The sequence below is a fragment of the Neovison vison genome, chromosome 9 (genome assembly GCF_020171115.1).
Source record: "Neovison vison isolate M4711 chromosome 9, ASM_NN_V1, whole genome shotgun sequence".
Lineage (NCBI taxonomy): Eukaryota > Metazoa > Chordata > Mammalia > Carnivora > Mustelidae > Neogale > Neogale vison.
Window position 1 is genome coordinate 48,096,020 of NC_058099.1, and position 26,303 is coordinate 48,122,322.

Here is a 26,303-nt window from a genome sequence, read left to right on the forward strand (position 1 = left end):
ATGTTTGGGTCTGGGGTGCCTGGGTGGGTCAGTGGGTTAAAGCCTCTGCCTTCCGCTCAGGTCATGATCCCAGGGTCCTGGGATCAAGCCCCGCATTGGGCTCTCTGCTCTGCAGGGAGCCTGCTTCTTCCTCTCTCCCTCTGCCTGTCTCTCTGCCTACTTGTGATCTCTGTCTGTCAAATACATAAATAAAATCTTTAAAAAAAAAAATGTTTGGGTCAACCAGAAAATCAAAGAACTTAAACAATTTGTGGAAACCAATGAGAACAAAAACACCTCGGTCCAAAACCTACGGGATAGGACAAAGGCAGTATTTCATCTGAGGCAATGAGTGGGTGAGACCCTTCGGTTTTTCATCAATACATTCATATGAACAGAGATGAGCTTAAGCACCACAGATGACAATGCCATTTTTGATAAAAGTTTAATTCTGGGTCACTTAAGGGTACTTATGAATAAAATCTTTTTAGAAATAAACCTTTTAAATTCTTGGAAGGTACCCAAATAATGCTTTCAATCAGATCTCAAAATCCATAAGGCCTTTCAAACATTAATGCCATCTGGTCTGCTACCCTGATTCAGCTATTCTCTCTCTACACCCCATACCCACATTTATCCCCCCAAAGAAAAACCCCACCCCTTGTATAATCTCAAACCAAACCAATGTATTTTATTCACAGGAATAGCAGAATGGCACACAATCAGCATCATTTGAGTCATTTCATTATTTCCAGCTCAGTGGCACTGATTCAGATAAGCACAATTTGCAACCACCGAGACCAGCTCTTCTGATGTTAACTGGCATCCTTGAAACCCTCCCAGTGTCCAACTTGTTTGATCTTTTAAAGAATGCCCTGGGCTTGTGACTGAGAGCCGGAAACTCACGGCTGGATACCCTGAAGAGCGTTCATGTTCACTCATAGATGACTCACATCAGTTCATAATCCTCAGAGACCATGAGGCCAATTCAAGGGAGAAAACTTTTCTTACCAAAATACCTTAAACACAACACCAACAGAAAATGGGATTAAGATCACGCATAGGGGGCAGGAGGAGCTCCCAAACGTTGTCACCTCCGAAGTTGAGATTATAAATTTTTCAAAGTATCTTAAGATCATAGCAAATCGGAGTACGGTGAAGGGCGGACAGCAGAGCAAAGAGGACTGAAGTATAAAAGCATCAACAAGAAGGGGTTTGTGGGATGGCGGAAATAGGTGATGGGGACTCAAGAGCACACTTACGAGGAACACTGAGCATGCAGAGGACACCGTCCACCTGAAACTAATATAACCCTGTATGTCCACGATACTGGAAGGAAAATCAAAAACTTAATTAAATAAAAGAAAAAGAGAAGCTACAGGAAATTGTAAAATTTCAACACCTCAAATTCAAGATTTCCCATTATGTTTTTATACAGTGCTCAATTTGACATGATTTCTCCAAACACTTCTTTAAAAAAAATAAATAAAACCAAATAATTAAATAGTGGGAGGCTGAAGTCTTTTCTATTTAAAGAAAAAAAAACAGCAATATTTTTATTTTCCCACACATTTCACATGGCGTATGTGTGCTGAACCGTACAAAAATAACACAGTTGAAATTTTATTTTAAAAATGAAAAACCATATTGAAACATCTACTTACAGGGTGACAAAGTAAATGTTATAATATCCCGCAAATGTTTAATAAAAGGCAACTTCCTGCTGTCCTTTTAAAGTTAAAAATAAGGCCAAACTACAAGTGCAAGTGCAAAGGGTCATTGTGCTGTATATAAAAAGCTCAGCATGGAAATAGATTCAACAAATGTACAAAAAGCGTTTTCATGCCCAGAAAGAACTGAAGGCATAAAAAAAAAAAAAAAAAAAAAAATGCCCCAGCTACAAATAACGTAGAGCTCAGTTCAAAAAGACCAGCAAATTCCTTCCCTAATGCATAGCAAATTAAACTTAATCAACTCCTCTGCAAGGTTGAACAGGCAATCCACCTTTAAATGTCCCCACAAACAAAACCTCAGAACAACAAAAGAGGTTCCAGAGTGTAATAAATACCGAATCCACAGTAGGCGACAGAATCCTTACTGTACACAGCTGAGAAAACCTGCCGTGGGACAATGGATCACATTTCCATATTAAATTATATTTATCACGCTGAAAAATGCTTAAACAAAATCCAGGATTTCTATTGGCCATTTCTGCACCACACTCACTCCCTAAAACCTTTCAAACCTGCTGCGTCCCATTGAAAATGGTTCCCACCCCGTGGTGCTCCGAAGAAGCAGCTAGACAAAGAGCTGGGATGATGAAGAGAGGGCAGGACAACTACCTTCCCCCGTGATTTCAGAAAATAAATCAATAAAAGAGGATAGAATAGCCAAAACATAACCTTGGCATAGGGGATTTCCGGGAAAATCACTGCTGTGACAAATGGCCTGAAGTGAACTCTTCCAGCGGTCAAGAATCCCCAGGAAAGGCCCCTCCCCTCCTTATCTATTGCTCAATTGTACAATACTCCGCTTTGAAAATACAACACCCTCTTGGAGCTGGCAAGATGAAAGAGCTTTTCTTCACGATCCTGCAACGCCTATTAATTTTTGCTACAACAGACTCACAGCTGATTAAGAAAACAGAGAGCCAGCCCGGCCTCACGGTCCCATCTCAAGACTTGAGAGAGAAAATGTTAAAAGTGAATGAGCCCCGCTTTTCAGGACAATGTATTGATTTTCATTTTTCCACACCCTAGAGCCTGGAGCCGTTGCCCCTCCAATGGCGGGCAATTTGTTTAGCCGGGAAGTTACTTTCCTCCTCGAGACTTCAGGGGCAAGTCTACCAGACTCAGGCACTTACGGAATTACCTTTCCAAATTGTTACGACTCATTCACCACCTCCCGGAGCACAGATTTAGAATCAGTGGCTTTAGGCACAAAACCGACGGCCCCAGAGTAGACCCCCATTTGATCACCACCGGTAAAGCAATATGATGCAATGGGAAAAGCACAAGGATTAGAGTTGAACCACAGGGCACGCAAATCACGTCACCATGTATTTGTACGTCAATTCTGATGTTATTTAGACTCCCTAGACTCATTAGCAAGTGTCACCTACATTATAAGATGATCGTGAATATATGGATATAATGGACGCCGAGTGCCAAATATGGTAACTAGCATGAAGAATATAGCTTTTGTAGTTTTGTTTTACAAAGTAGAATAACATACTACTGAAAGTACAGATCTTAATCTTACAGTTCAATGAATTCTGACAGATGTACACACTTTTGTAACCACCACCCCGATCAAGATGGACAGACCGTGGAAATAGAATGTGACCCACATATTCAATTTAAAATTTTCCAGTAACCTCATTTTAAAAAGTTAAAGGAGACAGATGAAATTAACTTAACTATATTTTATTTAACCTACTATACCCCAAAATACTACCATTTCAATCTGGAATTGATTTTAAAAATATTATCAATGTGGTATTTTACATGTTTTTCATAAAGCTTCAATCTGCTGTATATTTTATGTTTGCAACATATCATACTTCGAATTAGCCATAGTTCCTTTCTTTTTTTTTTTTCAAGATTTTATTTATTTGACAGAGACACAGCAAGAGAGGGAACACAAGAAGGGGGAGTGGGAGAGGGAGAAGCAGGCTTTCTGCTAAGCAGGGAGCCTGATGCAGGGCTCAATCCCAGGACTCTGGGATCATGACCTGAGCCGAAGGCAGGTGCTTCAATACTGAGCCACCCAGGCACCCCTATTTAGCCATAGTTCTAGTGCTTACTAGTCACATGTAGCTAATAGCTATGTTATGACCAGTGCAGATACAGACCACAGTCCGGAATTTCCTAAGGTCCTTTCTACCCTATCCTTCTCCTCCCCGCCTTAAGGCAACCACTATGCTGATTTGTCCCCATAGATTAATTCTGCCAATTTTTGAATTTCATAAAAATGATACATATGCACTTTTTGTGATTGGAATCTTTCAATGAGCATGTTCTTAAGATTCATCTGTGCTGTCCCCAATATCAGTGGTGCATTCCTTTATCTTGCTGAAAAGCACTGTACAAATACACCACTATCTGTTCACCTGCTGACCAGCTGACGAACAGCTGGGTTGTCTGCAAATATGTTACCATTAATAAAGCACAACTGAAAATTCTTGTGGAGTTTTTTGTGAACCTGTCTTCATTTACTCAGGTAAATACCTAGAAGTGGAAATGCTGGATCATTAAGTAGGTTTCCGTTCATCTTTATCAAAAAAACCCGCTGGGACATCTGGACGGCTCAGTTGGTTAAGCATCTGACATCAGCTCAGGTCATGGTCTCAGGGTCCTGGCACGGAGCCCCATGTTGGGCTCCACGGTTAGTGGGAAGTCACTTGTCCCTCTGCCCCTTCCCCTGCTTGCACTCAAATAAATAAAATCTTTTTTTAAAAATTTTATTTACTTATCTGATAGAGATCACAAGTAGGCATACAGGCAGGCAGAGAGAAGAGGAAGCAAACACCCTGCTGAGCAGAGAGACTGATGCGGGGCTCGATCCCAGGACCCTGAGATCATGACCTGAGGCGAAAGCAGAGACTTAACCCACTGAGCCACCCAGGCACCCTAAATAAATAAAATCTTAAAACAACAATCACCACCACTACTAAATACTTTCCCACCATGGTTTTATCACTTTATATTCCTGGCAATAACATGGGAGATATTCACACCTTCTCTAATATTTGGTATTGACAGTCTTTTTAATTTTAGCGAGCACAGAGGTATACAGGTTTCTCTATGAACAACAATGTGGACCTTTTTTCATGCCTATTACCCAATCCTAAAAAAAGCTTCCTTTTTGAAGAGTGGTTTGGACAGAAGAAGGGAGAGTTGTTACAAACACAAGTTCCTATGAAATCACTTATAATATTAAAATAACGAGACACACTTGCAAGGACTACCTGGGTCAGGCAGGTAATGTACATCTAAAAGGCAAAGGGACCACAGCAAATTAGAGCATGCGCTTGTCTACAGGAAGCTGCTAAGTGCTACTTACCACCAATAGGTCAATGCCATGTGGACAAGCAGGCCAGGTACTGCAAGATACTCCTGCCTCACGAAGAGACAGCAGGTATCTATATTTTCATTTTTCATTAATATTAGAATTTAAAATATTAATCCTATGATAATCAAACAAAATAAGCCATACATTTCCAAACTCTGATTTATAGATATGTTGGTTTTTATGAAGACAGACATCCTTAGTATGGTAAACAATGCACCTTTCAGGATTGTTATTAATTACTGTTCAAAGAGGACACCTGGTAAGACAAGGGTTGGCAACTTCCCAAAGGCAGATGAAATCATTTTGAGTAGCAAGGCAACAATGCCCCAAAGAAAGTCAGAAAGAACTGTCCAGGGCAGCTCTCCCTTTCTTAGCAACCCTTCTATATAACCAAAGATACGCTACTACATTCTTATTCTTAAATGACTAGCCACATCATATACATTTTGTAAGAATGTAGGGAACAGCTAATAATGCTTCAGTGGCCATGCCTACCTAGGAGTATCTGCATTATCTGGGGAGAGGAAACAAAAGATGTATATTGGTACAACAATATAGCTCATTTGGACAAAGGTCTGGCTGTTACTCAAACAGCTAAACAGAGAGCAACATAATCCAACACTTCCGCTCTTAGGTTTCCATTCTTCCTGGGTGTGTATCTATGTACAAGACCTTGGAGGGGGGAGTGGGGCGGGGAGGGGGGCTGCTCAGCGGTGAGTCTGCTAATCCCTCTCCCTCTAACCCTCCCCCGTTTGTGCGCACTCACTTGCTCTCTTGCAAATCAATAAAATATTTTTTAGAAGACCTTGTAGGGGCACCTGGGTGGCTCAGTGGGTTAAAGAATATACCTTCGGCTCCGGTCACGATCCCAGGGTCCTGGGATCAAGCCCCACGAATTGGGCTCTCTGCTCAGCAGGGAGCCTGCTTCCCTTCCTCTCTCTGCCTGCCTCTCCGCCTACTTGTGACCTGTCTGTCAAATAAATAAATAAAATCTTAAAAAAAGACCTTGTACATGAATGTTCATAGCAGCATTATTCATCACAGCCAAAGTGTGGAAAAAACCAAATGTCCATCACCTAATGAATGAATAAAATGTGGTGTAGCCATACAAAGCAGTATTACTCAGCTATAAAAAATAATGTATGGATACATGCTACAGCACAGATGAAGCTGGAAAACACTACACTAATGAAAAGCCAGTCACAAAAGGCCACATACTATATAGCTCCTTTTACGTGAAATGTCCACAACAGGCATGTCTATAGATAGAAAATAGATGAGCGGTTTCCTAAGGCTGGGGGGAGGGCCATGGAGGGGATGGCGTTTCTTTTTGGGGTCATGAAAATGTTCTAAAATTGACTGTGGAGATGGATGCATGAGTCTGTGAATATTCAAAAAGCCACTGAACTGTACACCATAAATGGGTGAAATGTAGACTATGTGGATTATATCTCAATAGGGCTATTTAACAAGACAGCTTTCTTTTAAAGTAAGAAAAAAACTGAGAGCTCCAGGTAAGCCATAGAGTCTCTCCCTTCTAGACCCAGTGTTTTTTCCCTCTGCCCCAGAACTGCTGCGTGAGGTTTAGAGAAGGATTCCTTTGCTGCCCTCTATCTCTCCTCTCCCTTATTTCCAAATTTCAAATACACTGAGTGTACTTAACGCAGTGTTCTCCCCTACTAGACTATGAATTCCTAGGCCAGAAGTGTCTTATAGGGGCGCCTGGGTGGCTCAGTGGGTTAAAGCCTCTGCCTTCGGCTCGGGTCATGATCCCAGGGTCCTGCGATCCAGCCCCGCATCCGGCTCTCTGCTCAGCAGGGAGCCTGCTTCCTCCTCTCTCTCCGCCTGCTTCTCTGCCTACTTGTGATCTCTGTCTGTCAAATAAATAAATAAAATCTTTTTTTTTTTTTAAAGTGTCTTATAAATCTTCATATCCAGAGAGCCCTGCATATCCTGGCTTAAATTGTCAGTATTTTTATTTTAAGGTGAATGTTGTTTCCTGCCCAAGGAATCCTCGCCTACTGTTTGCTGTTGCAGTGGCCGTGGGCTTTGAGGGAGAAGCCGCACCACACCCTCTCCCCTTGCTCTCCTCCTCACCTCCACTCACCAGAGAATGAACAGATGACAACCTGGCAGAAGCCTTCTGAAAGGCTACCAACCTTTTCTACTTGAACATCTTCAGGAACAGGCGAGGGACTGTATGAGATGATGACATCAATAGGATCTCTTTTCCATTTAGACCCATAAATCTCTAAAGCAAAACAATGACATTTTTAAAATATAAAATAAAAGCAAACAAACAAAAAAAGCTGCAGTGGGGTTTAATATCATCTCAAGCAAACAAGATGAACTTTAAAGGCGCTCATAATAATAATATACAAATGATTTAAAAATAAAACTAATTAAGGGGCACCTGGGTGGCTCAGTGGATTAAGCATCTGACTTCGGCTCAGATCATGATCTCGGGGTCCCGGGATGGGGCCCTGGGTTGGGCTCTCAGCTCAGTGGGCAACCTGCTTGTCCCTCTCCCTTAGCCTATGCCCCTCCCCTCTCTTATGCTTGTATATACTCTCTCTCAAATAAATAAAATGCTCAAAAAATAAAAATTTAAAAAATAAAATTAAAGTACAGTTAACTTTTTACAACTTCCACTTAAAAACCCGTATTGAATTAAATCACCACCCTGCCTCCTTTATATTAGTAATTCTCCAAAGCCCTAAAGCTAAACTTACAATGGGCAAATTCACTATGAGGCAACAATTTAGATCTTTCCTTAATGACAGCTTGTAATTTGGGGCATAAGGGATTATGGGCTCCTGGTAGCAAGCACAATGATCATAACAAGCAATGTGACCAGGAGTTAATGAAACAGCAATACAACTGAACTGTTCTCCCCAGTAACAAACAATACTGCTGAGACTTGGGTACAAGTAGCTACATTCCATCTCTCAGGCTCAGGTGAACATGGAAAGTTACTACAAAAGTAAGTTAACTATTTAATAAGATCATTAAAATAGGGGCGCCTGGGGGGCTCAGTGGGTTAAAGCCTGAGGTAGCCTGCTTCCTCCCTCTCTACCTGCCTCTCTGCCTACTTGTGATCCCTGTCTGTCAAATAAATATATAAAATCTTAAAAAAAAATCATTAAAATATCCTTAAAACTCTAAAATACTTATTCTAAGAAAATAATCCAAAAGGAACTTAAACTTTACAAGGTAATTACTTCTTAGACTACTAAATATACAGACAGAAAAGTGGGGGGGGGGGTCACCTGTGTGGCTTAGGTCATGATCTCAGGGATTGAGACCCCTAGCAGGCTACGTGTTCAGTGGGGATTTTCTCTTTCCCTTTCCCTCTCTCTAAAATAATAAATCTTAAAAAAAAATAAATAAGGAGGAAAAAAAGGGGAAGCAACTTAAAAGTCAATCAAAAATGAAATATTTACAGGGCACCTGGGTGGCTTAGTTGATTGAGCAACCAACTCTTGGTTTTAGCTCAGGTCGCGATCTCAGGGTTGTAAGATCAAGCCCCACATTGGGCAGTGCACTCAGCAGAGTCTGCTTGTCCCTCTCTCCCTCTGCTCCTTCCCACCCATCTCTTTTACTTTCTCTCTTTCCCAAATGCATAAATAAATAAAATCCTTTAAAAAAATTTTTACAAAATGGGTATGATGCATAAACAATGAATCTTGGAACACTGAAAAAATAAAATTAAGTAAAAAAAAGGAAATGCGGGAGCCTGCTCCCCTTCTCTCTCTGCCTGCCTCTCTGCCTACTCGTGATCTCTGTCAAATTAATAAATTAAATTTTAAAAAAAAAAGGAAATGCATTATTTGATTACTTAGGATAATTTTACTCAGTGGAATGCAATTAAGTCATTAAAATATGTAGCAACAGGGCACATGGGTGGCTCAGTCAGTTAAATGTCCGCCTTTGGCTCAGGTCATGATCCCAGAGTCCTGGGATCAAACCCCACATCAGGCTCCCCGCTCAGTGGGGAGCCCACTTCTCCCCTCCCCCTGCTTGTGCTCTGTCAAACAAATAAATAAAATCTTCTAAAAAAAATTTTAAATATGTAGAAACATCAAAAATGTTTCCAGCAAAATGTAAAAAGAGAGGATGGAAATAAAATATATATATGTAAAAATACAATAGAAAGGAAAATAAACAAAATGAAAACGCTTTTGTGAAAAGTTAATGGAGACTATTTTCAATATTCAAAGAAAATGTGATACTAAAAAACCAAATGTCTTTAAAAGTGATATAAAAACATTCAACACATCTTTAAATTATAAAATCTAAATTTTCACCAGTAAAAACACTAAAAATTAATCTAGTTTAGCTCAAAACATCTCTTTCATTTGGATCTTTATGTGAATGCTAAATTATATAAACTCTTGCAGTAAACCAATCACAAAGGAAATAGAGAAGTGTGGGAAATGAGTCCAAATGTCATGCTCACAAAACGATCTCTCCAATAATATCACACAATAACTAGGTCAACTGAACACAAACATGACTAACAAAAACACAGAGTGGTCATTTGTGAATTATCTCTCAACAAAGCTAGGCTTTTTTTTTTTTTTAAAGATTTTATTTATTTGACACAGAGAGAGAAGTCACAAGCAGGGAGAGAGGCAGGCAGAGAGAGAGAGGGGAGGAAGAAGGCTCCCTGCTGAGCAGAGAGCCCGACGTGGGGCTCGATCCCAGGACCCTGGGATCATGACCTGAGCCGAAGGAAGAGGCTTTAACCCACTGAGCCACCCAGGCGCCCCCAAAGCTAGGCTTTTTTAAAAAAGTGATTAAGACAGAGACTTTGAATTGAACCAGACCTGGGTTTGAATTCTGACTCTACCACAAGTTAGCCATATGACCTTGGGCAATTAATTTAACTACTGTTAGCTTCCCAGAAGACAATAGTACCTTTTAGGTAGAGGGCTTCTTTAAGTAAGATTAAATGAGATAATAGTGTCTGTAATATATAATGGTTACTATATAGAAAACACTCAGTAAAACAACAGATGCTTACTAATACTATTACTAAAACATCTCTAATAGTTTTTTATAAACTGAAATGAAAACATTCAGCTAACTTCATTAAAAATAAAGAAAATGTAATATGTGGAAAAAGGAAACAAATGGTAAAATGGAATTTATGAGTCTTTATCTGATATTTCACATGGTTTGATAAGCTCTGTACTAAAAGGCCCATAAAAAAGCTCATGATTTCCCAGTGTCCTTTACTTTGATGTATGAGAACAAAACTGTTTTACTAATCATTCCTACAGGAACAAAATGTAACTTGGCTGACAAGGCGAGTTAAAAGCTATGAAGAAGAGACTATTCAAAGGATCACAGCAGATATTTCTCCACACAAGTGGCCAAGAAACATAAGGAAAGATGCTCACTACCATCAGTCATCAGGGAAACACAAATCAAAGCCTTAGGAGATATACTTCACACTCACTTGGATGGTTACAGTTAGAAAAAAAGGAAGGGCAGCTAAGAAGAAGTGTTGCTAAGGATGAAGAGAAATTAGAATCTTCATACACTGCTGATGGGAATGCAAAATGGTACAGCCACTTTGGAAAACTGTCCGGCCATTTCTTTAATGGTTAAACACAGAATAAGCATGTGACCTAGCAATTCCATTCCTAGGTGTATACTTCCCCAAAATGAAAACATAGGTCTATGCCAAAATCTGTACACCAATGTTCACAGCAGCATTATTCATAACAGACAAAAAGAAGGGAAAAACCCTGAACGTTCATTAACTAATAATGGACAAAACGGGGGTCCCTGGGTGGCTCAGTGGGTTAAGCCTCTGCTTTCGGCTCAGGTCATGATCCCAGGGTCCTGGGATCGAGCCCCACATCGGGCTCTCTGCTCAGCAGGGAGCCTGCTCCCCTCCCCCACCGCCTGTCTCTCTGCCTACTTGCGACTTCTGTCAAATAAAATCTTTTTTAAAAAATGGACAAAACATAGAATTACTCTGTAGAATATTATCCAACCATTAAAGAAATGAGGTATTGATACATGATACAATACGGATGAACCTTGAAAACACGTTAAGTAAAAGAAGCCAGTCACAAAGAAAACAATGTATTGTATGATTCCATTTTTAAAAAATTGTTTATTTATTTATTTGACAGAGAGAGAGAGCAGGGGAAGTGCGAGAGGGAGAAGCAGTCTCCCCACTGAGCAGGGAGCCTGATGGGGTCTCCATCCCCAGACCCTGGGATGGTGACCTGAGCCAAAGGCAGACTCTTAATGACTGAGCCACCCAGAAGCCCCTGTAGGATTCCATTTATGTAAACTGTCCGGAACAGGCAAATCTATAGAGACAGAAAGTAGATTCATGGTTGTCTAAAGCTAGGGCAAATGTGAAGGGTTGGTGGGGGGGGACAGCTAAAGGGTACAAGGTTTTTTTGGTGGAGGTGGTAAAATGTTCTAAAACGGATTGTAGTGATGGCTGTAGAATTTTGTACTAAAATCCATCAAATTGTAAACATTTAAATGGATAAAAATAAATATTATGTGATTTATAGCTTAATAAATTAAAAATACTTGATCTGTCAGAGAGAGAGAGCACAAGCAGGGGGAGTGGCACACAAAGAGAGAAGCAAGCTCCCCACTGACCAAGGAGGCTGATGTGGGGCTTGAACCCAGGCCCCTGGATCCACGGGCTGAGCCAAAGGCAGACCCTTAACCAACTGAGCCACCCAGGCATCCCAATAAAACTTTTTTTTTTTTTTAAAGAGAGAGAATATTGCTTTTCAGAGACATAACTTTATATTAAGTGAAAAAGAAACAGGGCGCCTGGATGCCGTAGTCAGTTAGGCAACCGACTCTTGATTTCTGTTCAGGTCATGATCTCAGGATTGTGAGATCAAACCCTGAGTAGGGCTATGCACTCAGCAGGGAGTCTGCTTAAGATTCTCTCTCTCCCTCGGGCCCCCGCCCCGACTCGTGTGTGCAACCTTGCGCTCTCAAATAAATCTTTTTTAAGAAGAAGAAAATTAAGGCAAAGAGTGATAAGATGAGAAAGCTGAAAGGAAAAAATATGGAAAAGATAATGCAAGACTATCAATTTTCCTTTGAAAATGGCAAACCCTCTGCTTGAAGATAAAAGTACTTCATTCCATGCTCATATTTTTCAAAGGAAAGAAGCCTCATAATAACAAAAGAAAGTCAGACTTGGAGAGGGTCCTGGATCTACTATCCTTCTCTTTCACCTATGAGTCATGTGACCTTGGAAAGTTACTTAAATTGCCAGAGCCACTGTTTCTCCAGTATTAAATGATTCCCCATATCGCCAAGTGTCCAAATATTAGGTGTAAATTGTAAAAAGTAGTTCATCCAATTAAAAAAGAAAAAAAGGTGTGAAGTCCTGAATCAATATACCTATAGTGTTAAGAGTAAGTTTCTTGGGGCACCTGGGTGGCTCAGTGGGTTAAAGCCTCTGCCTTCAGCTTGGGTCATGATCCCAGGGTCCTGGGATAGAGCCCCGCATCGGGCTCTCTGCTCAGCAGGGAGCCTGCTTCCTCCTCTCTCTCTCTCTGCCTGCCTCTAAGCCTACTTGTGATCTCTGTCAGATAAATAAATAAAACCTTAAAAAAAAAAAAAGAGTAAGTTTCTTTTCCAGTTCCAAAATGGAAACTACATTCTTGTCTTTAAGGTTCATCAAGATTCCTAGGATTTCCCCTTACATTTTTGTCTAGTAAAGCAGCATCGAAGAAACCCACACAGGAAACACAATCTTCACCTTCATAGAGCTGGCAATGACATGGAATCCATCCTTTCAATCTCTCATTGGAGGCCATGATACATGATTAAGGAGGGGGAATTGCAGGCTTAATTTAACCCTCCAGAAAAATGAATTTCATAATCGTGACTCTAAAACTGAGGAATCCAGGATAGACCTTAAGAAAAAGAGCTCTACTTACTTACAAAAGGCAAGGATGGGAAAGTCCAGAGAAATTCAATTTGGAATGGTTTTCCAAATGAGGCACTTTCTAAAAGATAGGGTTATTCGATTTTACTCTTTTCCTTATTGGTTTTTAAAATTTCATTGTTTTTGGCTTTCTATATTCTTTTTTTTAAAGATTTTATTCATTTATTTGACAGAGAGAAAAACAGAGAGTAGAGGGAACACAAGCAGGGGGAGTGGGAGAGGGAGAAGCAGGCCTCCCACTGAGCAGGGAGCCTGATGTGGGGCTTGATCCCAGGATCCCAGGATCACGACCTGAGCCAAAGGCAGATGCCTAACGACTGAGCCACGCAGGCGCCCCAGCTTTCTATATTCTTAATTATATTTGACAGTCAAGGATCTAAAAAGCTGCGGATAGACAAATTACTACCAAATGCTATTGGGAAATAGATTTATAACTGTGCTGAATATTTTCATTCTTGAAACTCTCGGCAACCATCGATTGCTTCACACATGATATCAATTAGAAGACAGAATAAATGGCCTCAAAGAATGCATACTGGCTTCTATGGATAGCATGCTGGCAAAAAAAAAAAAAAAAGATTAGCCCAAAATTAGTAAATGTGTCCTGGCAAGAGCCACCAAATTGATTGTATTTTGCAACTTTAACACACACCACAGGACATAACAGCAGCAACTTCACAAACAATGAACACATACAAAAAAGGCTTGGAACGGCTTAAACAAAATACAAGGATCAATTACTACCGTCAAGATTCATCAAGGGGAAATAGATTATGCCTACTTATTTAAATGAACATAAAGCTATTCCAAAAAATTTTTAAAAAAAGAGTATTTCTATTGCCAAAATTAACGGTGATACAGCCAATTTCAACAAATTCCACAACTCAGGGGGAAAAAAAAAAATAATTCCACAACTCAGGACACTTGTACTATCTATGAGGAAAAGATGGTAAATAACACTAAGTACCTCTGTTAAGGGTCAATAAAACAGTGAGTTTATTCTCTTAGAAAAGAAAAATGAAAAATAAGTGACAAGAAAATAAGCACTCTCTATAAAAAATGAAGTTAAGTGACTGCCAGTATTGCTTTATGATTTATTAATACTCATCTTAATACAAAAAGGATTTGAAAAGGGTACCTCTATTTGTTCAAAAGACAGGATGGATTTATTTCATTTGCAACCTGTCAAGGGATTTTTTTTTTTAAGGTTTTATTTATTTATTTACTTACTTACTTATTTATTTGAGAGAGAGAGAGAATGCGCACACAAGCGGGGCAGGTGAGGAGCAGAGGGAGGGTCAAGCAGACTCTGCACTGAGGGCAGAGCCCAACACGGGATTCGATCTCATGACTCTGAGATCATGACCTGAGCCGAAACCAAGAGTCAGACGCTCAACTGACTGAGCTACCCAGGCACCCCTTAAAAGTGAATTTTTGATTAAAAAAAAAATCATACAAGATTTGGATTTCATAACACAAAAAGAAACAAAAGAGGACGGAGAGAAACACAATAGAAAAGAGAAATGCCTTCAACCAAGCAAAGGAAGGAATATTAAGGTATCAAAATAAGACACAGGCCTCGGACACCTGGGTGGCTCAGTTGGTTAAGACACAGGCCTCATTAAATAAAATACCTAGAGACATGATGTCTTAATTCCTCTACAAGACAATGGAATGTGAGAAGCAAAGTGGCTGCCATGGGCGGAACACTTGCATCCCCTCCAAAATTCATATATTGAAATTGCAATTCTCAAGATGAGAGTTTTAGGAGCTGGGATCTTTAGGGGATGACTAGGTTAAGAGGACAGAGCCTTCATGACTGGGATTGGTGACCCTATAAAGAATCTCCAGGGACCTCTCCTGCCCCTGCAGCTGTGTGAGGTTGAAGCTATCTACAAAGATGGCCATCTAAGAACCAAGAAGGAGGCCCTCACCAGACGCTGAATATACCAGCACCATGAGCTCAAACTTACAAACCTCCAGTCCATGAGAAAGAAATGTTTTGCTAATAAGCTACCCAGTGTATGTTGTGTTGTATTACAGCAGCCTGAACGGATTTAGATCATATTTAGCAAAGTCTTCTGGGTAGTAGTTTGGACTGGGGGACTAGACTTCAACAATCCTCAACTCTCTCCTTTAAGTACTGAAAGAAGTAACAAGAGCTTCAGTGCTGAAAGGACAGGATACCGTCTATAGGAAGACATTAAGTCACTGTTCTATATTATGTAAACTTTAGGGAAAAGATTAAAAACAAAAAACTACTTAGAACCTTCTTGATAGCACTCAGTATATCCAATTTTCCAGGAGCAAACTCAACATTTAAAGAGCACCTATGTCAGCAGACATTATGCCATGTTTCTTTTGTTTTGGGGTAATCTTTTCCATTCACTTAAAGAACGAGACGCTCAGAGGCTAAGTAAACTAACCAAAGGACAGGAAGCTAAAAACTGGTATATCTCAGGTACAGTTCCATAACTGCCCCAAAACAAAGATGCTTCCTGCCATCTGGTAGATTTTTCATGTCTCCAGTACTAACTACAGTTAATGATATCTTAGAGAAAATGGAATGAGAAAAATCAGCACCACACACTGAGCATTTCTTATGAGTTAATAAGCATCTACAGACAACAGAGCCGTGTTAACAGCGGAGGATGGGTGGAGAACACAAAGGAATTAAGGACATGGTAAGACAAAATTACCATCTGTTAGAGGAGAAAAGATTAATTTTGGAAAGGACTTGATTCCTGTTTAGAAAAAATAATGACCAGGAAATCCTCCAAAACGGTAACACTGATCACCCTTTGGAGGGGAAAGTATAGAATTCTCTCTTCTCTCAAAGTTTCTACTAAAAACTCATTTCCAAAAGAGGTTTAGAATTCTTGATTAGGAAAGCAAGATCATTACTCAAGTGACACTCGCCAATTCCAGATGACTAATGGAAGCAATAACAAACAACAGTCATTGGTTTTGTGTAGTTGTCCCCTGCTGCAGCAGCCCTCTGCTAGGAGACCCTAACAGCTCTGTCCACCACTGGGCCCAGGCTCTAGAGGTAGAGCCCTCAGCACATACCGGTTCCTGAACAGTGATGGTGCTCACCTCTGCTAAAGGAAATATCTACCCAAAAGAGCAGTCTCAGGGCACCTGGGTGGCTCAGTGGGTTAAGCCTCTGCTTTCAGCTCAGGTCATGATCCCGTCCTGGGATCATGCCCCGCAGCGGGCTCTCTGCTCAGAAGGGAGCCTGCTTCCCCCTCTCTCTCTGCCTGCCTCTCTGCCTACTTGTGCTGTCAAATAAATAAAATCTTAAAAAAAAAAAAAAAAAGGAAAAGAAAAGAGCAGTCTCATATCAAGTTCAGTCTCATATCAAGATCCTGAGTAAACAACGGCCCTCGAAGGTCTATTTTCCTCATCTATAAAATGGCGTTATAATCCCCATACTGCCAAATTAATGAGGAGCATAAATGGAAAGTACTTAGCATAAGAACATGAGCATATAAACACAAGTACAGTCACTTCCTGTTTTATTATAACATTACATTCATTATTGTACCAACCATAATTGCCAACACTAAGAGAATTCCACTTAGTCTCCTTTACAAAAAGACTCCCATTGTGTAAGTATGTCTCACTGTGTCAAAACATTTGGTTAGGGTCATCAGTGATCTTTGACATCATTATCACATTTCTCCAAAATGCTGAAGATTCTGTCTGCTGAGTCGTCAACTGGGGAATGGGCTCAAATTCAGAAAATGGTTAGAGGTGCAAGTCTAACATCAATCCATCCTACCCAAACTCGTGACTAGGAAAGAAGGATCCTTTGCCAGTCTTCAAGCCAACCGTAACTTCTGCTGGCTATAAAGTTGCCAGGGTGTATGCCAATCTCTTCACCTCCTCTGCTTCTACGGCATGCTCATCACAAACCTAAGAAGCAGATTTACTCACGAGTTCTCCTAGAAGCATAACTATCCTGTGTTGCAAATAACACAGGAAATAAAGAACAAGGGAAAATAAAGAACAAGGGAAAATAAAGAACAAGGGAAAACAGAGTGGTTGTCTCCAGCCTCTGGAGAACGTCTGAGGAACCAGATATTTCAAGAAAGAATCTGGCTAAACTCACTCCCTAACCAAATTCTCTGGGAGTGAACATTCAGCACTCGATTAACTGAATCTAAACTTATGTCCTTGTAACAAGTATGGTGCATCCAGTTAGTACTTTCTTCAAAAGGATCCAAAATAAGGTTAAAAAGCCTACCTCCGCTTGGCAGAGCGCGTGAAGACCTTGGAGCACCAAAGCTGCCGGAGTGGCTTGATCAGACTTGGTGCACTCGTTCAACACCTGGGAAACGGCTGCCAACATATCTGCACCATGCTGGTAGGGCCTACGAGAAACAATAGTTTAGAAAGAAGATTAAAGCTGAAGAGCACACTCCCCGCCTCCCAGGACTTTTGCCTGATCAAAAAGCTTTAGAGCTTTCTTTACCCTTACATCCATTAAATGTTGACCCACAAATACAAACATATGTTTTCTGCCAAGATTCGTGTCATCGTCGTTCCTGCTGTAACGTAAGGCTCATTTTTGACAAAGAAATATTATCCAAGCAAGAGGACACTTGCTAACAAACTGTCTTCTCCCTAAACTGTAAATGCTATTGCCTGGATTGAAAAAACTCAAGTCTGTAATAATGGTGAGACTGAGGTAAGTCTCAACGACTTACCTCATTGAGATTATCAGTAAAGATAGAGCTATTCCTGCCTGTCGGGTGCTCTGGTACCAGCCACTGACTACAAGAGCAGGGATTGGAGAGGAGAAGATAATTTATTACAGCAGTGACAGGTGGTGACACAGTGACAGCAGGGACACCTGACTAGGTGGTTACACCTATCACAGTAACGACGCTGATGACGATGATGATAAAAGTAAGGATATGAATCGTAACTGGCGAAACCCCGCAGCACGACACTGGATTCACTCACTCCTCCTCCTCCTCCTCCCCTTCTTCTCCTCTTTCTTCCGTATGCAGTGTGCTAGCCCCAGAATGACTGGAACTTCTCAAAGAAATGCTCAGGTCCATCCCCGGCTTTCCTCATAACCACTGAGTGACAGAACAGTTTCAGTTTCCCAACTGAAGAAATTTGCCTGGCTGGATTCTACCATTTCACTGTCTGGAAAACAGTAATCATTTTCCAAAACTGGAAAACTTTGGCAGACCTTGAGGTGGAATAAGTTATCAACAGACTGACCTGCTCTGATATCTAACTTCTCCTGAAGCTGAGCTTTAAGGGTGTAAAATTAAAATGTCGGCTAATAACCCTTCATCTCTAAAATGTCGTCCACGCCAGTAGCTCAAGAGAATCCACACGCCCGGGTCTTGGGTTTCATGTGTGTGTGACTTGTACAGTGAGGCTATGTTGACGTTGCCAAAAGGCTGAACTTAGAAAAGAGGCAGAACTGCTGAAAAGTGGATACATCCTGACCCCAGATTTGAAACAAGAATCGTCCACATTACCAGCTTCAGGATAATCCCGAATCTACAACAGCAGACGGAGTCACTTCCCCAATACCTTCATGTCTTCCTCACCTCTAGAGCATACGTGGGGATTAAAGATCAGGCCTTCTTTGTAATAATTCTAGTAATTAATTCTAGACAATGAGTCACAAATGAGATCTTCCCTATCAAAGTCCTTTTAACAATTAGGCATAATACAGGGAAAATATAAAAAAGAACAGCTGACTATAGGGAAGCCTGGGTGACTCAGTTAGTTAAGCGTCTGCCGTCAGTTCAGGTCATGATCTCAGGGTCCTGGGATCAAGTCCCACATCAGATTCCCATCCAGCAGGGAGCCTGCTTCTCCCTCTGCCTGTGACCTCTCACTTTATTATTATTTATTATTAAATAAATAAATAAATAAATAAATAAATCTTTTAAAAAGAAGAAGAAGAAGAATTTGTTATAGTCCACTGCTTAGGTTTCAGGGATTTGTATACCCAAAAAAAACCCAGAAAACATAGCATCACTCTTTTTATCATAATATTGAATTATTATCCAGAAAAGGATACGAATTTCCTATAAATCTAGATACAAGGCTAGATCTGAAATAAAAAGACATCCTTGCTTCTCAAAATTGTTATCCAATTCTACTAAGTTCTACAATCAGAAAACTGGAACTGAAAATTAAGTTATTCTTACCCAAATACCCTCTATCATTCCTAGTTTTTTCCTTACAATAAAAAAATTAAGAGCAAGGGAACATATCAGGATATCCACTCCCAAGATTAAGGGCATCTTACCTTTGCTTACATATGTCTCTGATTGATGCTGCTTTGGCAATGAGTTTTTCCCACTGGACTTCCTTGCCCACGGACAGAGAAGGCACATCGGACATGGCCATGAAACGCTGCAGTTCAGGGTAGACACGATCCTAAGAAGGGAATTTCATAAAAAAAGATAATTTCCCGGGACGCCTGGGTGGCGCGGTTGGTTGGACGACTGCCTTCGGCTCAGGGCGTGATCCTGGAGTCCCGGGATCGAGTCCCACATCAGGCTCCCAGCTCCATGGGGAGTCTGCTTCGCTCTCTGACCTTCTCCTCGCTCATGCTCTCTCTCACTGTCTCTCTCAAATAAATAAATAAAATCTTAAAAAAAAAAAAAAAGATAATTTCCCAAGTGGAATTGAATAATCATTTTACACAGCATTTTTACCTCCAAATCCCACAATTTGCATCGCTAATTGTAATGCATTTCTTCTAATCAGCAGCAAAGAATGCTTTTGTGATTGCTGGGGATTTTCTTACAGACTCATGTACTGTTCATTTCATAAGACAAGAAAAAGGTGGCTGAATCTCACCCTAATTACAAAGGCACTAATCACGTATAATCATATTTCTATTACTTTTTCCATGCAGATGGAAAAATATAGTTCAGAATTAAGGAAATACCTTTTTTTCTATTCTCAATTTCTCTTTGAGAGTCAATCACCACCGACTACATTACAGATCAAAAGCAGCACGCTAAACCAAAATTTCTGAATGCAATCACTGATGGCTCTCCACAGCCCTACTGCATCCAAGTCCTGTCACGCACACTGACAAAACTGATTTGCTTTGGTGAAAGGGACATGTTTAATACACAAGTGTACACCTGAGCTTACCTGCTTTTCCCACAAAGTTGTCAACAAGCGCAGAGTGACAGGTCTTAGTTGTGGAGTGGTTCCAAGAAGTTGGATCACTCGTAGAATTTGTCCTATACACACCTAGAAAATGTCGAAGAAACTTTGGTTTCTCAAATGTGAATGTAGGTAATCCCAAAGTGACCCCAACAACGTGAAAATCCCTTACAGAAGCCAACTACAATACAACCCATCTTCTCAGAGGTGAGGGGACAGTTTTGGGGAGGGGCTAGCTAGCAAACCTGGGGGCATAAGACCTTATCTCAGACAATAGCCAATGGGGAAAACTGGCTATTATATGATTTCAAAGAATTAATTCTTAAAATACCATAATAAATACTTCTGGCCCAACAAGAGAAACAGCAGTCATGGCAAAATTAAGGGTTCAAAATTCAATGTATTAGGCATGCCTCACTCTCTTTTTTGTCCCCAGGCAAACTGTTTAATATACAAACCTTGTGAACACCAAGTGTAGGTAAAGTATACAAGATGTCATTATATAATACGGGTTCCAGCGGTCTTCCCAATTTGAACATTAAAACCGGAATCAGATTCGGTACCTAAAATGAATGTAAAGAATGTATTTGTTATGCCTTCAAAGGAAATAGATCTGTAATGCAATCATTATTTTGTTTTTCTTCAAAAGAATAATGGGAATACATATAACTTTGAAGACTTAAAAAAATGTTAGCTAGCCATTTGTTGTCAGCGGTAATTTCATAGTACAACTACTAGTCTCTCTTTTATAATGACCTGCCAATACCAATCAAAATAATTTTTTTTAAAGATTTATTTATTTATTTATTTGTCAGAGAGAGAGAGAGAGCAAGACTGCGTGCACAAGCAGGCAGAATGGCAGGCAGAGGCGGAGAGAGAAGCAGGCTTCTCGATGAGCAAGAAGCCCGATGCAGGACCGGATCCCAGGACCCTGAGATCATGACCTGAGCCGAAGGCAGAGGCTTAACTGACTGAGACACCCAGGCATCCCCAAAATAGGTTTTCTTAAACAAGCATGACATTAACTCTCAGAAATACAAAAGTAGTTAAAATATATCTTGCTCCAAAGAAGTCTACAGTTCAAATAAGAAGCTAAAACACAGGATATATAAAAAACAAATAACTGTACAGTGAAATTGTTACTCCAACATGAAATAAGTAAAATTAGTTGTACTGTAAGGGGGTGGTTAATGAATAAAAATTCATCTCCAGGGGTCCGTTTCAATCCCTCTGCGAACACAATAAAAAGAGAAATGCAATTCATTTGTGGATCAAAAAAACGTAATATTGCCAAGACAGCAATATTTTCCAAATAGATCTACAGATTCAGCACAATCCCATCAAAATCCTAGCTGGCTTATTTGCCAGAATTGAAAAATTGATTCTAAAAATCGTGTGGAAAAGTGAGGGATCCCAAACACCCACACAATCTTGAAAAAGAACAAAGAAGTTTGAGACTCAAACTTCTCAATTTCAAAATTCACTACAAAGCTACAGTAATCAAACAAGTGTGGTAGCAGCCGTAACAACAAAAAATATAAATCAATATCTGGATGGCTGTCGGTTAAGCCGCTGCTCAGATCACACCTGGGTTCTTGCTCAGTAGGGAGCCTGCTTCTCTCTCTGCCTCTGCCTGCCTCTCTGCCTACTTGTGTGCTCTCTCTCTTTCTCTCTCTCTCTCTCACAAATAAATAAATAAAATCTTAAAAAAAAATGCAATGAAAAAAAATGATACAGCATTCAGAGTCTAGGAGTAAATCCTTATATTCATCTTCTATGGATTTTTTTATAAATATGCCAAGAAAAATGGAGAAAGAAGAGTCCCTGAAAAATGGTGCTGGATTTCAACAACTAGATATCCACATACAAAAGAATGGATCTGGGCCCTTTTCTCACACAACACATAAAAATTAACTCACAATAAATTTTAGACCCAAATGTAAAGGCTAACACTATCAAACTCTTAAAGAAAATATAATAGTAAATCTTTGTGACTTTAGGCAAAGCCTTCCTAGATATGACACCAAAAGCAAGTGCATCTGAAGAAAAAAATAGATTTATTCAAATTCAAAGTATTTGTCTTTTGAAGAACAGTAGAAAGAAAATGAAAAGACAACCCACAAAATGGGGGAAAATTTTTTTACAAATCGTCTAATAAGGGATACATATCCAGAATACGTAAAGAATTCTCGTAACTCAATAATGAAAGGACAAATAACCCAATTCTAAAAGAGCAAAGGATCCAAAGACGATAAATGTTAATAAAGACAGGGATATTCAACCATCATCAGCCATGACATAATTGCAAATCAAAAGCAGAATGACATACCATTTAATATCCAATAGGATCTATCATTAAAAAAAAGATAATAGCAAATGTTGGTAAGGATATGGAGAATATGAAACCATGATACATTCCTGGTAGGAATATAAAATGGTGCACCCCTTCAGAAAACAGTTTGGTAGTTTGTCAAATGTTTAAACAGAATTACCATATGATCTAGCAATTCTACTTCTAGATATCTATCTACCCAAGAGAAATGAAAACATATCCACACAAAAAACTCCTACGTGAATATTCAGAGCAACATAACTCACAATAGCCGAACAGTAGAAACAACCAAAGTGTCCACCAACTGATGAACTGATAAAGAAAATGTAGTGTAGTCATACAATGGAAATATTGTTCAGCCATAAAAAGGCAAAGGAACCTTACAAACATCATGCCAAGTGTAAGAAGCCTGTCACAAAAGACTACATATTATATGATTCCATTTACATGAAATGTCCAGAATAGGTAAATCTAAAGAGACAGAAAGTCATTGCTTAAGACTGGAAAGGTGTAGAGGGAAATGGGGAGTGATTGCTAATGGGTACAAGGTTTCTTGGGGGGGATAATGAAAATGTTCTCAAATTATTTGTAATTACATTTGCACAGCTCTGTGAATATACTAAGTCACTGAACTGTACATTTTGAATGGATGAATTATACAGCATATACAGAACATAAAGCATATGAATTATATCTTTTTTTTTAAAGATTTTATTTATTTATTTGACAGAGAGAGTTCACAAGTAGGCAGAGAGGCAAGCAGAGAGAGAGAGAGGAGGAAGCAGGCTCCCTGCTGAGCAGAGAGCCTGATGTGGGCCTCGATCCCAGGACCCTGAGATCATGACCTAAGCCGAAGGCAGCGGCTTAACCCACTGAGCCACCCAGGCACCCTGAATTATATCTTAATAAAGCTATTTTTAAAACTTCAATTCAAAATCAACAAGTGAATACTTACTATAAGCCTATTAATGGCACAATGTAGCTTCAAAAAAAAATTTATTTTCCTTCCAGTGCATTTCACACTTTTGTTGTCTAAATTGTTAAATTTCCCCTATCTGCTCTAATCTTAGAAAGCCTGTTCCTTCTAAGCTGAGGAAGACATCTACTTTAATTCACTTTCAAGAAGGAAGAAAAATCCTCTACTAACCTGCTAACCAAAAAGTAATGGTTAAACATTAATTTATTAATGAGCCTGACCATGATACACCATGGCAGCATTTGGAGCTACGTATGTAATGGCTGGACTCAGCACACAGGCAAAATTGATGTTTTTAACAAGTGTTGAGGCTCTATTAGAACACAGGTTCCATCACCCTACCTTGAGCAAATGAAGGGAGACAAATTTTTGAACTGGCTTCTTATTCCCCATTTTAATTAAAAACAAAAGGTTATTTTAGATTGCATTGCCCAACTTTCAATTACCCCTTCTGGTAAGATTTCTACTAAGACACTTTGACAGATTCTTAGTTCTGGGAAGGCAATCAGTACATTTACTGACATTTTATAAAATAGTGCATTTAGCTGTACGGTTTTAAACAACTGTTTTAATTATATTGTCAGAAAAGAAATAAAGTACTCTATTTATGTTGAAGAGTACAGGTTTTGTTGTTGTTGTTGTTGTTTTTACAAGCCTCAGACTTAAAGAAGCATGATTGGGTGTTTATTGTTTCCTACTGAGTTCATAAATGAAAAAACCTAAGTGAGAATATTTTACTGTACCTATATTAAACTTAATACAGTTCAAAGGCTATTATACCCCAAAGTAAATTGTCAAAAGCCAATGGGAAAAATAAAATAGGTGGAAACACAGATACAAATATATACATATGGAAAATATTTTTTGCATAAAGTATGAACTGTTGTTTTCCTAATGAAGTTACATATGTATTGATTGACTTACTTGAGATGTAATTATGTACTATTGATTCCTCTGCTTTTATTTATTTGAAAGAGAGAGTGAGAGAAAGAGAGAGAACAACTGGGGGTAGGGGTAGAAGCAGAAGCAGACTCCCCACTGAACAGGGAGCCTGATGCAGGACTCAATCCCAGGACCCTATGATCATGACCTGAGTCAAAGGCAGACACTTAACTGACTAAGCCACCTAAGCACCCAATTCCTCTGCTCTTGAGCATTCCACTGTGAGGCAGAAAAAAGAGAATGAATTCTCTGACTTTAAATTTTTAAAATAAGCTGGAAAGTGTCCTATAATTCAGTCTCATGATCTTCTGGTTTCAGAAAATTCTATGCTCTTGCTTCCCTCCTTCAGAATTCAAGTCAATGAAAAACAATTGATTTAGAATGATGGGACTGGTGCCTGGGTGTCTCGGTTGGTTAAGCCCCCAAATCCTGATTTTGGCTCAGGTCATATCTCTGGGCTGTGAGATCAAGTCCTGTGTGGGGCTCCCTGGTGGGCATGGAGCCTCCTTAAGATTCTCTCCCTCTGCCCCTAACTCTCTCTCCCTCTTTAAAAAAAAAAAAAAGTTTAGTTTAGAATGATGGAATTATTAAAGAGCTCCCCCCACCCCTGCTGTAAGACTATTAGCAGATTCCTCAGCAGAAATCATATAGGCAGAAGGGGATGCTAGGTAAGATATTCAAAGTGCTGAAAGAAAAAAAAAAAAAAAACCAGGAATATTGTAACCAGCAAAACTTTCATTCAAAGTGAAAGAGAAATACTTTTTCAAATAAACAAAAGCTGAGGGAGTTCACCCATTAGAACTGCTTTTCAAGAAATGTGAAAGGAGGGCGCCTGGGTGGCTCAGTGGGTTGAAGCCTCTACCTTCGGCTCAGGTCATGATTCCAGGGTCCCGGGATCAAGCCTCACATTGGGGGTCTCTGCTCAGCAGGGAGCCTGCTTTCTCCTCTCTCTGCCTGCCTCTCTGCCTACTTGTGATCTCTGTCTGCCAAATAAATAAATAAAATCTTAAAAAAAAAAAAGAAAGAAAGAAATATGAAAGAAAACCCTTCAAGTTGAAATTAAAGGCTATTAGCAACAGAAAAGCTTATCAAAGTATGAAATCTCAGTGATAAAGGTAAATAAAGAGAAGAACACAGAATACAATAATACTGTAATGACAGTACATAAATCACTTTAAATTCTCATATGGGAGTTAAAAGGCAAATGTATAAATGACAAAGCTATAAAAATATGTCAATGGATACAAAATACAAAAAGAGGTGATTTGTGACAATAACAAAATGGGGGGAGAATAAAAAGAGCTTCTATATGTAGCAGAAGTAAGTTGTTAACAGATTATAATACACTCTTATAGCTGTAAGAGGTTTTCTATAAGCCCCATGGTAAACACAAACAAAATACCCACAGAAGATACAAAAAAAGATAATGGGTAAGGAGTCAAAGCATGTCACAACAAAAAAATAATACTCAATGAGCCACAAAGTAAGATAGCAACAGAGGAAATGAGGAACAAAAAGCTGTAAGAGCAGGGCACTTGGGTGGCTGTCACTTAAGTGTCCAACTCTTGCTTTCAGCACAGGTCATGATCTCAGGGTTCTGAGATCAAGCTGGGCATTGGGCTCCCTGCTCAACTGCGAGTCTTCTTGAAGATTCTCTCCCTCCCCCTCTCCCCGAACTTGCTCTCTCTTTTTCTCAAAAATAAATGAGTACTTTTTTTTTTTAAAAAAACAAAGGCTGTAAGACTCAGAAAATAATGAACAAAATGGCAATATTAAAGCTTTCTCTATTTGTGATCACCTTAAATGTAAATGGGTTAAACTCCCACATCAAAATATACAGAGGCTGACAGGATAAAAACCAAGGTACAAATATATGCTGACTACAAAAG

At 39.6% G+C, this 26,303-nt stretch overlaps 1 protein-coding gene across 1 annotated transcript in view; it reads right to left on the minus strand.

The window, feature by feature from the left end:
* Nucleotides 1-26,303, minus strand: part of FOCAD (focadhesin) — a 311,074-nt gene that overhangs the window by 137,315 nt on the left and 147,456 nt on the right. The window contains exons 12-15 of the mRNA XM_044265592.1: nucleotides 20,623-20,727; nucleotides 20,150-20,251; nucleotides 19,290-19,420; nucleotides 17,253-17,379 (exon numbers count right to left, since the gene is read on the minus strand). Of these exons, the coding sequence (XP_044121527.1) occupies nucleotides 17,253-17,379; nucleotides 19,290-19,420; nucleotides 20,150-20,251; nucleotides 20,623-20,727 (465 nt within the window). The remainder of the gene's footprint in view (nucleotides 1-17,252; nucleotides 17,380-19,289; nucleotides 19,421-20,149; nucleotides 20,252-20,622; nucleotides 20,728-26,303) is intronic.